Source organism: Sarcophilus harrisii, chromosome 5 (assembly GCF_902635505.1).
Source record: "Sarcophilus harrisii chromosome 5, mSarHar1.11, whole genome shotgun sequence".
NCBI lineage: Eukaryota > Metazoa > Chordata > Mammalia > Dasyuromorphia > Dasyuridae > Sarcophilus > Sarcophilus harrisii.
In genome coordinates this window covers 25,642,860-25,655,720 of record NC_045430.1, presented here as the reverse complement: position 1 = coordinate 25,655,720, position 12,861 = coordinate 25,642,860, and the positions used below count along the sequence as shown (strand labels likewise).

The 12,861-nt window shown below is 35.9% G+C and overlaps 1 protein-coding gene across 11 annotated transcripts in view; it reads right to left on the bottom strand.

Annotated features, from left to right (window-relative positions):
* Positions 1 to 12,861, bottom strand: part of ANKS1B (ankyrin repeat and sterile alpha motif domain containing 1B) — a 1,348,113-nt gene that overhangs the window by 1,188,571 nt on the left and 146,681 nt on the right. For all 11 annotated transcript variants that reach the window (XM_031941007.1, XM_031941002.1, XM_031941004.1 and 8 more), the window contains exon 2: positions 11,483 to 11,563. In XM_031941007.1, the coding sequence (XP_031796867.1) occupies positions 11,483 to 11,563 (81 nt within the window). The remainder of the gene's footprint in view (positions 1 to 11,482; positions 11,564 to 12,861) is intronic.

Sequence of the window (12,861 nt, the reverse complement as noted above, 5' to 3'; positions counted from 1 at the left end):
CTCAAAGCCACAGTTAAGAATTTTAACTTGTGAGGCACTGTGATTCTGATCTGTTCCCGGTTTCCTTTTCCTGCCAATTTTCTTTTCTCTACTGGTTGACCTCTCGTTGAATTCTGGAGAAATATCTGTTGTGAGAGTAGATGCCATATGGAAAAACGCATTTTTAAGCATACACTAAGATGCATTTAGGGATCATTCATGGACAGAACAAGGAGCGAAGATGTTTGCAGAAATGGGACAGAGAACATAAGAGGAAGGGAAGTTGGATTGGTTAGCTACAGTGGACTAGCTCAGGAGACAACTACCACCCAAAAAATAGAATCAAAGAACCTCAAGGCTCAAAGGGACCTTAAGAAGTCATCTAGCCCAGCATCTTTATTTTATGAATGTGACACTCCAGGACCCAAGGTGAAGTGACTTGCCCAAAGTCATCTAGATAGATAGTTCCTATACATAAAAGGAAAAGTACAATGCCAAAGAGTGGGGATGGAAAAATACAAACAAGATGATCTCTACCCTAGAGGAGTTTATGTTCTAATAAGGAAGATGACATACATAAGAGAATGGTGGTCAGTGAGGTATTAAGACAAAAAAGTCAGAGTAAATGGGACTGGAATACCAGGGCAAGGGATTAGCATGGAATTACAAGAACTAGTAGTATTGATTAACTATAATCAGAGTTTGAAATATTTGGTGGGAGATGTGCAGGGGAGAGATATAATTATGGTGAGCCTGAGACCAAACTAGATAAGGTGAATATTCACCAACCAGAGGCACACAGGAGTGGAGTTGTAACTTCTAGTGGATGGAGGTGGAGGCTGATTAGAGCACAACACTGACATGACTTATTAGGAAGAACCAGAATTGGAAGATGTGTTGACTCCCCATCTCAAGCTCCCAATCATTTCCCCAACAAATATATAGATCCCTGGGAATGACCCACCTTCTCCATCTACTTCCTAATCAGAGATATAGTTTTAAGAGACATGGATATGCTAGAAAATTCTCCTACCACCTCCGCCACTCATATCTATTACTTCTTTGAGTTCTTCCAGGTGTTTGCTTTGAGACCTCAGGAGCCAACCAATTCAATCCTCATCATTTTAGAGGTGATTAAAGTGTGGCCCAAAGTGACTCATCCAAGGTAAAATAGATAGAATGAGGAATCTGAAAGGGGAAAAGATATCAGCTGCCATCTAATCCAACTCTCTTAATTTAGAAGAAAGGAAAGTGAGTCACAGAGAATAACCATACCAATATTGAAGAGCAGAAGCAGAATGTGAACCAAAATTTTTTGCCTCTAGAGCCCATGATCTTTCCCTTCTTGAGCAGTAATAAATAAAAATTCTCTCTTCCCATAACAAATAGCTTTAATGAAAATTCATCGGAAGTGTCTGTCTTAAATTTGTTTTCAATTTTTAAAAAAAATTTTCATCCCATGAGCTTCAAATGATTTTGAATAACTCCGTCTGAGTTAAAGGGCTAATTCAATTCACTACAGAATGGATCCACTAAGTGGACCTCAGAATAAAGAAGCTTAGTTTCCCAGCACATATATCCAATTAGTTAATCATACTATTTCCCCAGATTTTAATTGGCTTGTATGATCCAATAATGGCACATGGTGATAATCTGCATGAGAAAATTTAGGTTCACCATCTGAAGGACTATTCTTCCTAAAACTAACACTATGTAGGGAAAGTATATGGCAAATGTTTTGACAGTTGGAGAAATGAACAGAGTTTGTCACATAGAAATCATATTTCTTACACTTGAAATCTGCACAAAGATAAATCAAAACTAGAGAAGAATGGTTCCTCATTATAAAAAGCATTATCACAGAAGCACAACACAGGACTAATTATCAATTTCACACACAATATCATACCTCATTCATTCAGTTCACTAAATTTTGGGAAAAATCATGAAAAGACATTGAATTGATAACCATAAAACATTCAGGAATCCTAAATTTCCTATTGACCAGATGTCAGAGAAGGAAATTTAAATGGAATTTACAAAGAGAAAACTTTAAGTTTGATGCAAGGGAAAAATTCTAACAATTAAAATTATCCAGAATTTAAACAAGCAGCCTAAGGAGCTAAAAACTTTAATCTCTCTGAAGGTCTTCAAGCAAAAGCTGTTAACCACTTTTCAGTAATTTTTGAACTAACCATTTAGTAGTAATTTAAAAAAAAAAAAGTATTCCTGATCATGTATGAGTAGAGCGAGGTAATCTGTAAGAAAACTTCTAATTTACTGGTCCAGTGATTTTGCAACAGAATATATCTTATTTTAACCATTACCTATGAAAAATGCCCACCTCAAATAAAGAATGCATCACTTTACAAAGAGGAAAATACATAGACAAAATGTCTTTAAAAATTCAAATAATTTTGAGTTAATAGAAACGTAGAGGTTATATGATTCAACATTTTATCCTCCATAAGAATATCTTACAAAGCTTTTCAAAAAGGCATTCATCGAATTTCTACATGCATGCCCCTCCAAAAATGGCTCACTGTCAAATGCAGAGCCCATTCCATTGCTAGGCAACTCTAATTAGAAAAATTCTTCCATTATCTGTAAAGACATCATGGAATAAGGGAAAGAGGGCTTGACAGCAAGTCAGAACCAGCAGCACACAATGCCCCCTTCCCAGCTGTCTATAAGAATATTGCAAATTTCTTCAGTGGAAAGCATTTCCCCAGCATGGAGATCACTACAAAAGTATTAAACTTATTCCTTTGCTCAAAAAAGGGTGGGGCTAATATAAAATTTTTGACATTTATAAGAAAAGTTACTCACTAGTAAAAACAGATTTAATTAATCAGTTGGATGGAAAAAAAGGCAGGATAGTCTAGCCTAAAACTACCATGCATGTTATTATTTTCCTCATTCCATATGACTGTACAATTGGGTTTGAAGTATCACAGAACATTTATTTGGACAACTATAATTTATTTCCACTTTTTTGACTGGGTAAAGAATATAGTGACATTCACTGAGCTATGCTCCTTCTAACTAGGAAAGAAAGAAGGAGAGATGGGATACTCATTTTTCTTCATTTGTTTCTCCCAGCATCCTTAAGAGCATGATTCTAGAAGAATAATGATAAAAAATGCTACCCATTATTTGACAGATGACAAGCATAACATATAGAATAGGACATGTTTCTAGACATTATCAAAGTGGGAATTTGTCTTGCTTATCTCTCCATATTTCTTCCAAGAGTTTCATTGCTCTTGGTTTTGTTTTTGTTCCCTCTCTCCTCCCACTGCTGGTCATGCAGAGAGGAAGGAGAGAAAAAATTCTTGTTCATTGAAAAAAAAAAGAATAAAACTTTAAAACCAAATCAAAAGTAGAGCATAAAAGAATTAGAGAATTTTAGCCCTGAAGTAACCTCAGAGGTCCTTTAATCCAACTTCTCATTTTAGAGATCAAGAAACTAGGGTCTAGAAAGTTTATGTGACTTAGTAAGGTCTCATAAGCTAGTTAATGACACAAGCTGGGTGCAGCAACTAAGTATACTATAGCCACTCCCCTATACTATGGGGATCTCCATTTATGCTTTCATTCAGTTTTTGTAGATATTTTCTAGCAGTTTATGTAATATGTGTTTGCTAGTTCCCAATTTATAAGACTATTGAAAGAATATATATATTTTTGTAAACTTACCTTGGTCTTCTGACAAGTGGTTGCATGCCTATATCATACCCCATGTATATAGTTAAAGCAAGCGGGGGAAAAGTAAATCATGAAGCTGTATTCTCTGTGTACTCTGACTACATTTTTGTAGATTTTTTCTGGTTTTTTTGTACTATAAATGAGATTCTGGGACTTGATCAGAGATTAATGGCCTAGGCAGTGGTGACTGAGCTTGATTCCCTGGTATAAAATACATTTGCTAAAATTCAAATATCTTTACTTTTAAAAATTGATTCACCATAATTCTTATTTAACAAAAAACATAGTCTTCATGAACTTCTGTGATCAGAAAATTCATCTCTTCAATATAGAGATGAAACTCCATAAATACAATTTGACTGGTCCTCAAATAATAATACATATAATGCATCACTAGTGAACACTCAGAGCATTATCAGATTGGTAGGATCTGGAAACATAAATCTTGAGCTGGACAGGAACCTAAGAGAATGTCTAGTCCAGTACTCATGTTTTAGAGTTCAGGAAACTGGGGCCCAGAAAAGTAAATCAACTCACTTAACATCATACAGGTAGCAAAGGAAAGAGCTACAATTTGAAAGAAGATACTCTGACTCTAAATCTAATATTCAAACTTATGTGTCATGTTTAAGTTCTGCTGTTTCACTCTTGAATTATGATTCAATGATTTCAGTAGGGCAAATTCAAACATTCTTATGAAATACAAATATATGGAATAAAATGAGTGAAGACCTCTCATGGGAATATGGCCTTGAGACTTTGCAATAATAAGTTAAGCTGTTTGATTGTCTTGAATGGATATTTCCCCTCCTGTTTCCCACCACCTCTTAATTAGCATTTAAGTACTTCTTTTAAAGGCAGTGATGGCTTTGAGAATTCAGGTAACAGAATTCTCTCATCGAAGAATATCTGCTTGTACAGCAGTTCTCTAGGGAAATTTTAAGAGTTTGTATTTACTAATATACTTTTCTTTCTGGGATAGATTTCCAAATTTAGAATGTAAGCTCATACTCTCCCAGACAATGGGAGAAAAGGCCAGGGTGAGAATGGGGATGGGGACTTATGCATTCAGGGTCTACTCTTGTGTTTTGCAGTTTGTGCTTCGCACTCCTCTACTGACACCTTGTATGTTGGGAGTTGCCCTTTCTCACAAGATCATATAAATCCCTTTTTGTTTTTTCTTACCTTGAGAGTCTCTGACTGTTTTATTAGTCACTACTGTCCCATACAGAAACATATGATTTCTATTAATAAAATTTGTAACCTACAGTCAAGGTAGTATCTATTCACCAGGCAATTAACTACAATAATTAATGTGTAAACAGAAAAACACTTTTTTCATTTCATTTTCCATATATATATATATTATTTCATTTATAATGAATATACCTTCTCACAAGTAATTTATTACAAATATCTCTAGTTTATTCAAAGTATAATCAGTTTTGCATGACACCCCAATTCTGCTTATTAAATAATTCCAGGGAAGTAAATAAACAGAATGAATTATTTGAAAATTGCAATTATACAAAATACTTTACACCATTTTATTTTGTATCTTCCTGATAAATGATAAGCAGAGCAGTGCTCTAATTCTATCAGTTTACAACTAACCATTTTAAAAGTCAGATATAAAGAGTACCAATTATTCAAATTATATCCAACAATAAATCATCCAAAGTTTTCCCAATATTCTGATTCATAAAGTCCTCTTCCTTCACTTTTTCATGTATGCCATAGAGGTGAGCCGGGATTCTCAAAGGGTATACCCACAAATACCCTTTATAACAACATGGAAACATTCTACGTAAAGGCACATCAAAAGGATAGCTATCATTTTCCAAGGACTGCTCCAGCTTGGAAATGAATGGTCTCATCAGTAAACTGGCTATAAGTCGATGATGTTTTTTCAGCCACAATAATTCATGAAGACACAGAGGGATTGCTTTCAGCATCATGGAAGAGAAAACACCAATGAAATCTCAGATCTCTTGATGTAAAAAAAAAGACATTCTAAACTTCTAGAGTTTGGTGTCCATCTTTTTCAATATAGAATTGCTTCAAAGCCAGGAAGACTTGAATTTTAGTTCCTTTTTTCATACATAGCACATGATCTTGGGCACATCTCTCAATTTTTAAGTACTCTAGGCAACTAAATTGCAGAGAAGGTATATTGATAAAGAAAACACCCTCACTGGGGAGTTCCCTATAAAAATGAAAAATAAAATAAAATAAAATAAATAATAAATTGACTCACTTACTAGATCTATTTAAACACTAGAAGACTACAGCAAAGTAGGGCTTTGAGTACAACCTCTTTGTTTTTAAAGGACTTGAAGACCTCTTAAAATCTCCTCCAGCCCTAATCCTCTTTGATCTGTGATCTCAATCCTTACTTTGTAAATGATAGAACTGAAGCCCAAAACTATGAAAGGACCTATCCAGATCACACTTAAATTTACCTTCATTCCCTGATGACTATAAATATACTTTAGACTAAAAAAGGATCCCGCTTGTAACAAACTCTATGGAATTCTAATTTTTTGGTTGCTCAAATTCAATAATAAGACTTTTAGTAATTAAATGGTCAGTACTAGAATACTTCATTTTCCTCCAGCCTTCCCTGCTGAGAATTTGTCTAGGGAGCAATAAAATGAATATCCTTTCTTCTGAAGGAGTACAGAAGTCAAAGGAATGAAAATTTTCAGCCTCGACCAAGGAACTTTGTCATTTTTTTTGAAAACCATGCTTCCCTTTAATGGAGATATCATTGGGAAAATTCCCCAGCAGAACCAAGCAAAGACTTAAAGTCAATAGATTCTGTGATCTAACTAATGTTACTATAGATAACTCAGTTACCTTCAGGTTACTCAAGGTTAAAGGATTATTTTTCCTCAAGGGAGTACTAATTAGTTAGCATTCACTATCTGAAAAAAAGAGGTTTTTATATTAAAGTGATTTTCGTATTACAAAAAAGAGCAACTTTCAGGACAAAAATCACAAATCCCTACAAAGGAAACACTCTACTCATGCTGTACAGGAAAACACAGGGGACAGGACAAGTAAATAACAAGACATTTTAGCTATCAAGAATCAGGAAGTCATTTGAATCAATTATCTCCAAAACAGATAATAACAGCTGGAGGAGGAGGGGCACACTAAGAATGTATTCTCTAAAGGCAAATACTGGGAGAAAGAGCAGTGGAAAATCCCTCAGAAATATTTCAAATCTTCAAATAATGATAGTTATACATATTCTGACTGGAGAGCATCTTAATTTTCTGCTGACATTTTTTTAAAGAAAATACAAAAAATATGCACCTCTAGAGTTTTATAAAGCCTGACTTCTCTCCAAAATAAGGAAAAATATTATGATACAAATGGAAAAAGAAGCACAACAATGGAAATTAAGCACAAACATATAAATATTGATTAATATTACAGGGGGGAAAGAAGAGAAAACAAACAACTAAGTTATATTTTAAATAAGACTAAAAGATTCAAATTTAAGTCAGTTTAATTTTTCGCCAACAAGAATCTAAGAAATCTGGTTACAAGCAAATTATGAATGACTTAACCTATTTAATTTAGATCTACTTTCCTTTACTTCTGATTCAAATTTATATCTTTTTGTTCTTTTCTTACTTTCTAATAAGAGTTGATTTCTGGCTGAGCACATGCTTTCTTCTAAGCCAATAAAATATTTTTTCTAGCATTTGTAGCTCATAAGTCTTTTTAATGGCCCTGGAAATTATCAAAATAATTATTCAGAAAGGACCAACTTCTCTCTCACACCGTGGTATTAGACCAGAAGCTGTTAGTACGCTGGACAGCTCCATGCCAAGAAACTAGAAACTTCAAGAGCATAGGACAAGAGAAAAAAATGTGAACCTGTAGTGTGAAGAATGTGGATTAGCTTTTAGGGCAAACTTTTCTGCCCAAAGCAAAAGCTTGAACTATGTGACTTCTTCACATTTTTTCCAGTCCTTGGAATTGTATGACTCCAAATCTGGTGATTATAACATCCTGTATTAACAGCACAAAGCAGATGGCTACAACAGAGAAAAATGATGGAGATGAGTTTTTGTGCTGAACGCCAAGACTTCCTTCAGGGAGAAAAAATGTATTATAATCAATTATCAATTATCTCTGTGAGAATGAGAGAAGCAAATATAAAGACAACCCAAAAATCATTCTTATTTGGCTTTGGAATATATCTATTTTACAGCACATTTTCTATTTTAATTATTTCTTCCATGTGACCCTATTAAAACTGGCATGTTCTCACATCATAATAATAAAAATCCTGAAGACTGGTAAAAGTCGATATTTCTATAGAACTTCAATTTTGCAAAGGGTCTTATAGATATTAATCCATTTGAGCATTGCAATAATCCCACGAGATAGGTGGTGTGAGTTTTATTATTCCCATCTTAGAGATGAGAAATCTATTAATATGAGGAAGAATTCAAAAAGCATGTTAGCTGACAGAGAAAAGCCAACCTCAGGTTAATTTTTAAACACTGTGCATAAGCTCATAAAGTAGATGATCTGTGTATGGAAAATCTATAACTCTATAAATAAAACAATTTTTAAATCAAAATGTTCAGCAATTGCTACTTACCGAATTGTATACCTGAACAGTAACAAAAAACAAAGATTCACTAACTCTTTCATTGGGACCACAGAAATAATCTAGCCCAGTCTCCTTTCCAATTTTAGGTCTGAGGAAATTTAGATCTAGAGGAGTTAGGTATCTTATCCAAGGCCACTTTGTTAACTTCTGGAAGAGATGGACTTAGGACCCAAATCTGAAGTGTTCGTTCTAGTATATCGTATTGTCATTATAAGAGTGAAGAATAAGTTACAATAGAAAGTTTATTTACAAAACATGCAGTTATTACAGGAAAGAAAATATATGTGTGTATATATATCATATACTTCTGGTTATCTTTTTAATTGTTCTAAAGTTAAATAGACATCATTATAAACACTGCCAACATGAACTATAAGGCTAGAGGGAAGGATAATGGAAGTATAATAGAAAAAAAAGACTCAGAACAAGGAGAATCTTGGTCCAAGTCTCAGTGCTATAATTTAAGACATGAAACTTTGGAGATATAGAACTTTGGAGAAGTCTCTTTCCATTTCTGACCCTTGGTTTCCTCACCTGTATAAGGATGATCATACTTGCATGTCCTTCCTTGGGAGACAGCTTGGCATAGTAGAGAGTCAGATGACCAGAGTTTAAGTCTGATACAAACTCACTATGGGACCTACAGGATCTGGTAAATCACTTAATCTCTCAGTACATGGGGCAACTTACAATTTAGAATTCTAAAATTATTAGCCTCAGCACTGGTAAAAGAAATTTACCCTCCAGAAATATTAAATATTTTTGAAATCATAAGATTATTATGAGGAAAGTGATTTTAAGCTCTAAAGCACTACAGGAAGACAATTATTATTTGTCCTTACCTCCCCAGGTTTGGGGTTTGCACCAGGACACTGACCAAAGTCTTGCTTTATATCTTCACTTAAACAAAGGTAAAACAAGAATGTGATTAGTCTTTCTCATACAAAACTTAACAGGTAACATGTTCATGTCCAGCTGAGATAAGATGACAGAGAACAACAGTCAATATGGGCAGGATGAAGCTGTTCTGCCTATTTGTCCCATCAAAGCTTTCCCACGCAGCAGGAAATGAGCAATCTAGACTCTATCCAAAAGGTATCATGAAGAGAATTCTATGGGACTGAAAGGATCAAACTTCTCAACCCTATTTAATTTGGCTTCATTCCCATAGGTCCAGATACAAACAAGGAATAAAATAAAACTATGCTCAGAAAAAAAAAATGCCAGCAGTGAATGATTGATTAGGCAGGGGAAAGAACGAAGGGAATTATACAACAGACCATTTTTTTTCTCTCTGAAAGGATGAAAGTGACAGGTAAAATTGCAAGTTGAAAATTCGGTATTTAGGGACAAAATACAGTTAAGAATAAAATTCAGGATAAAACATCTAGATACAAGGAAACTAATGTCAGATCACTAAGATTATAGGAAGGAATATGTAGACCAGCAGAGCATCATGTACCAAAGCATGGGCTCAGAGTCAGAAAAACCTGACTTCAAGTACTGTTTCTGACATCTACTCTCTTAAGCTCAGACAGTTGACATTATATTGTAGATAAGTTGCTGGTCAGCATAGGAGGAGAACACTTCTACATAAACAGGCTCCACATGGTTTAAATCATGTGATGATTATTGCCTTGATGTGAAAAACACAGCCGATCTGCTAATCAATAACTCAAGAAAAATAATCTTTGAGTGTCCAGAGTAAACCTCCTCCTTTCCACAAATGTCCAAAACCAATGGTGAATGGTCTAAATGCTTGGTGATTCACGTTTCAAAGAATCATAGACATTTGAGTAGTAAATAACTGACAGTGGCCATTTCTACACGAGAAGATTGAAGTGAGGGATTGCAGTTATCTGAGGAGTTCAGAAATTTTAATTTAACTCATTTGTATCATTCAGATAAAAGAAAGTTTCCACACCACCCCCACTCACAACTTTTAATCATGTTTCAGAGGTCCTCAAACTTTTTAAATAGGGGGCCAGTTCACTGTCCCTCAGACTGTTGGAGGGCCGGACTATAGTAAAAACAAAAACTTTGTTTTGCGGGCCTTTAAACAAAGAAACTTCATAACCCTGGTGAGGGGGATAATAGTCCTCAGCTGCCGCATCTAACCCGCGGGCCGTAGTTTGAGGACTCCTGTAAGTGATTGCTCCACAACATCCCAGCTTTACTTTGACTCACAACTCATTAGACCACTGAGACAAGTCCCTGGGAACATAAAAACATAGAATAATAGATTTCAAGGAATATTTCAGACCATCAAGACTAATATTCTCATTCTGCAAATGAGGAAAATAAGACACAGAGATGTTAACTCATTTGTCTATGATTACACAGTTATAAGTATCCAAAGTAATAAAGAAATCCAAGTATTCCTGACTCAGTCCTGTAACATGCTGCTACTGAAGGAGTGCATGTGTTAAGCCCAGATGCCCCTAACGTTCTGGGGCTGTGGGAAGAGAGCTCTTGTTCTATCCAGCCCCACCCCATTGCTCTGAAACATGAAATAGCGATGACAGCAAAGAAGCCATTGGCCAAGTGCAAAGAATTGTGAAAGAAAAATTTTCATGCAGAATTTCACAAGATCTCATTCCTATCACTTTCTTTCCTGAAAGGATACAAAAGCTAGAAGTGAAAAATTTCATAGGGTTATAAATTTAGAACTAGAAGGGACTCTACAGGTCATCCAGCCCAACTCCCTTACTTCACAGAGGAGGAACTTGAGATTCAGACAGGTTAAGATGCATTGACCGAGATTATACAGATATTAAGTGGCAAAGTCAGGATTCAAATCCAGCTCTTTTAAACTCTAAATCCAGGGTACAAGCCATTATAGCTTCTCTATCTGATAAGCTCTGAAAGCCGCTCCTTGCTTCCTCCCTCCCCCTGCTCAAGGGGACGATGTTTAATAGCTTAGAACACTTTGGGCTCCTTTGTAGTTGGCAGTAACCCCACACAGGGTGTCCAGGAACAATACTCTGGTTAATGCAATTACCTAGCAGCCTTTCCAAATGCATCGTCCCCAACACAGTGACCACAAGCCTCAAGGGACAGATGGCCTCTTTCATGCATCTACCCTGAGTGAATCAACTTCATTATCTGTAACTAAATACAAGAAGAAGACCAGTTGCAGTCTGAATAAGCGGCACTTACTTATGTCCATTTAAAGCTGCATGGTGCAAAGCAGTGTAACCCGAACTGTCTGTGCAGTTCACATTGGGACCTCGCCAGATGCTGCGAATAAAGCAGAGGTGCAGAGTTAGCCAGTGAGCAGGACCATCTGCGCGCGCATGGACAATATCAGAAATCAACAACCAAAAAGAAGCCGGGAGTCCCCAAGAGCCAGCAGTGCAATGCATATGGAAATGCCGGCTGGGTGGAAGATGATTGACACGGTTTTCCAACAGTCCATCTTGAAGCAACATTCAATTTCATCAGATGGTAAGGGATTCGTTAGGAAAACTCTCGAGATGACCAGAACTGAGTGCAATGCTGGCCACGGGTTAGGACTTTACAAATGCTTGTTGGCCAGAAAAGATATAAACATATAAACAGGCATCATAGGAACTTTTACGACTTTCCTTCATAATAATCTATGTAAAGTGCTTGCAAAACTTCCAGTGCCACGTAAAGGTGAGCAATTTTTTTTTTAACCTTTTGGAAGCTTTTAGCATCTTGAGACTTCTTTCAATGCAATAATAGCATAATGAGTGCTTGCCAGACTAAAACACAATTTTATATTATATGACACAGGGCACATGATAACAGAGAATGATCAGATTTGGGGGTTCCAATGTCATTGGCAATTCTCAATTAATTTTATATTAGATGTGTTACAGTACACATATCCATAGCCTGGATATACCAGGTGAAGACTCCCAACAACTTCTAAGTAATATTATCTATGGATCTCATAGAATCACAAAATTCAAATTGAGGAAGGACCTCAGTGTCCACCTTGTCCAACCGATAACCAAAAAATAAATCCCCCTACAACACACTGGGGAATTGATCATCTCACCATTTCTTTAAGAATTTCAATTAGAGGGGAGAAACTCACTGCCCACCAAGATGACCCAGAACTCCAAACCACTTCAATAATCATCCTCATTACCCCTCTTCCCAATAGTAGTTGGGAACTCAACTGCTCTCTCCATAATAAGCAAGGATTACTTTTTCCTCAGTGATCTCATTACTGATTAATAAGATTTTTGAGGCTTCATCATTCACAAATTGTTTATCACATCTGATATTGTGGACCACCGATGATTAAATGTAAATATCCATGTTTAGCCTTCAAATCCCCGTACAATCTAACCTCAAATTATCTTTCCAGTCTAATTGTTCATTAGTTTTCCACCAATTCTCTGTGATCCAGTCAAGATGGTTGTGCATTGGTAACACACACAGTTCCCTGTTGCCCTGTCCCTGGTACCTTTGCATTGACTATCCATCATATTTCGAATGTGTTCCCTTCTCAGTTCTTCTTCAGTCCCTGTTCCTGTCTGTCTTGAAGAAGCAGTTCAAGCACC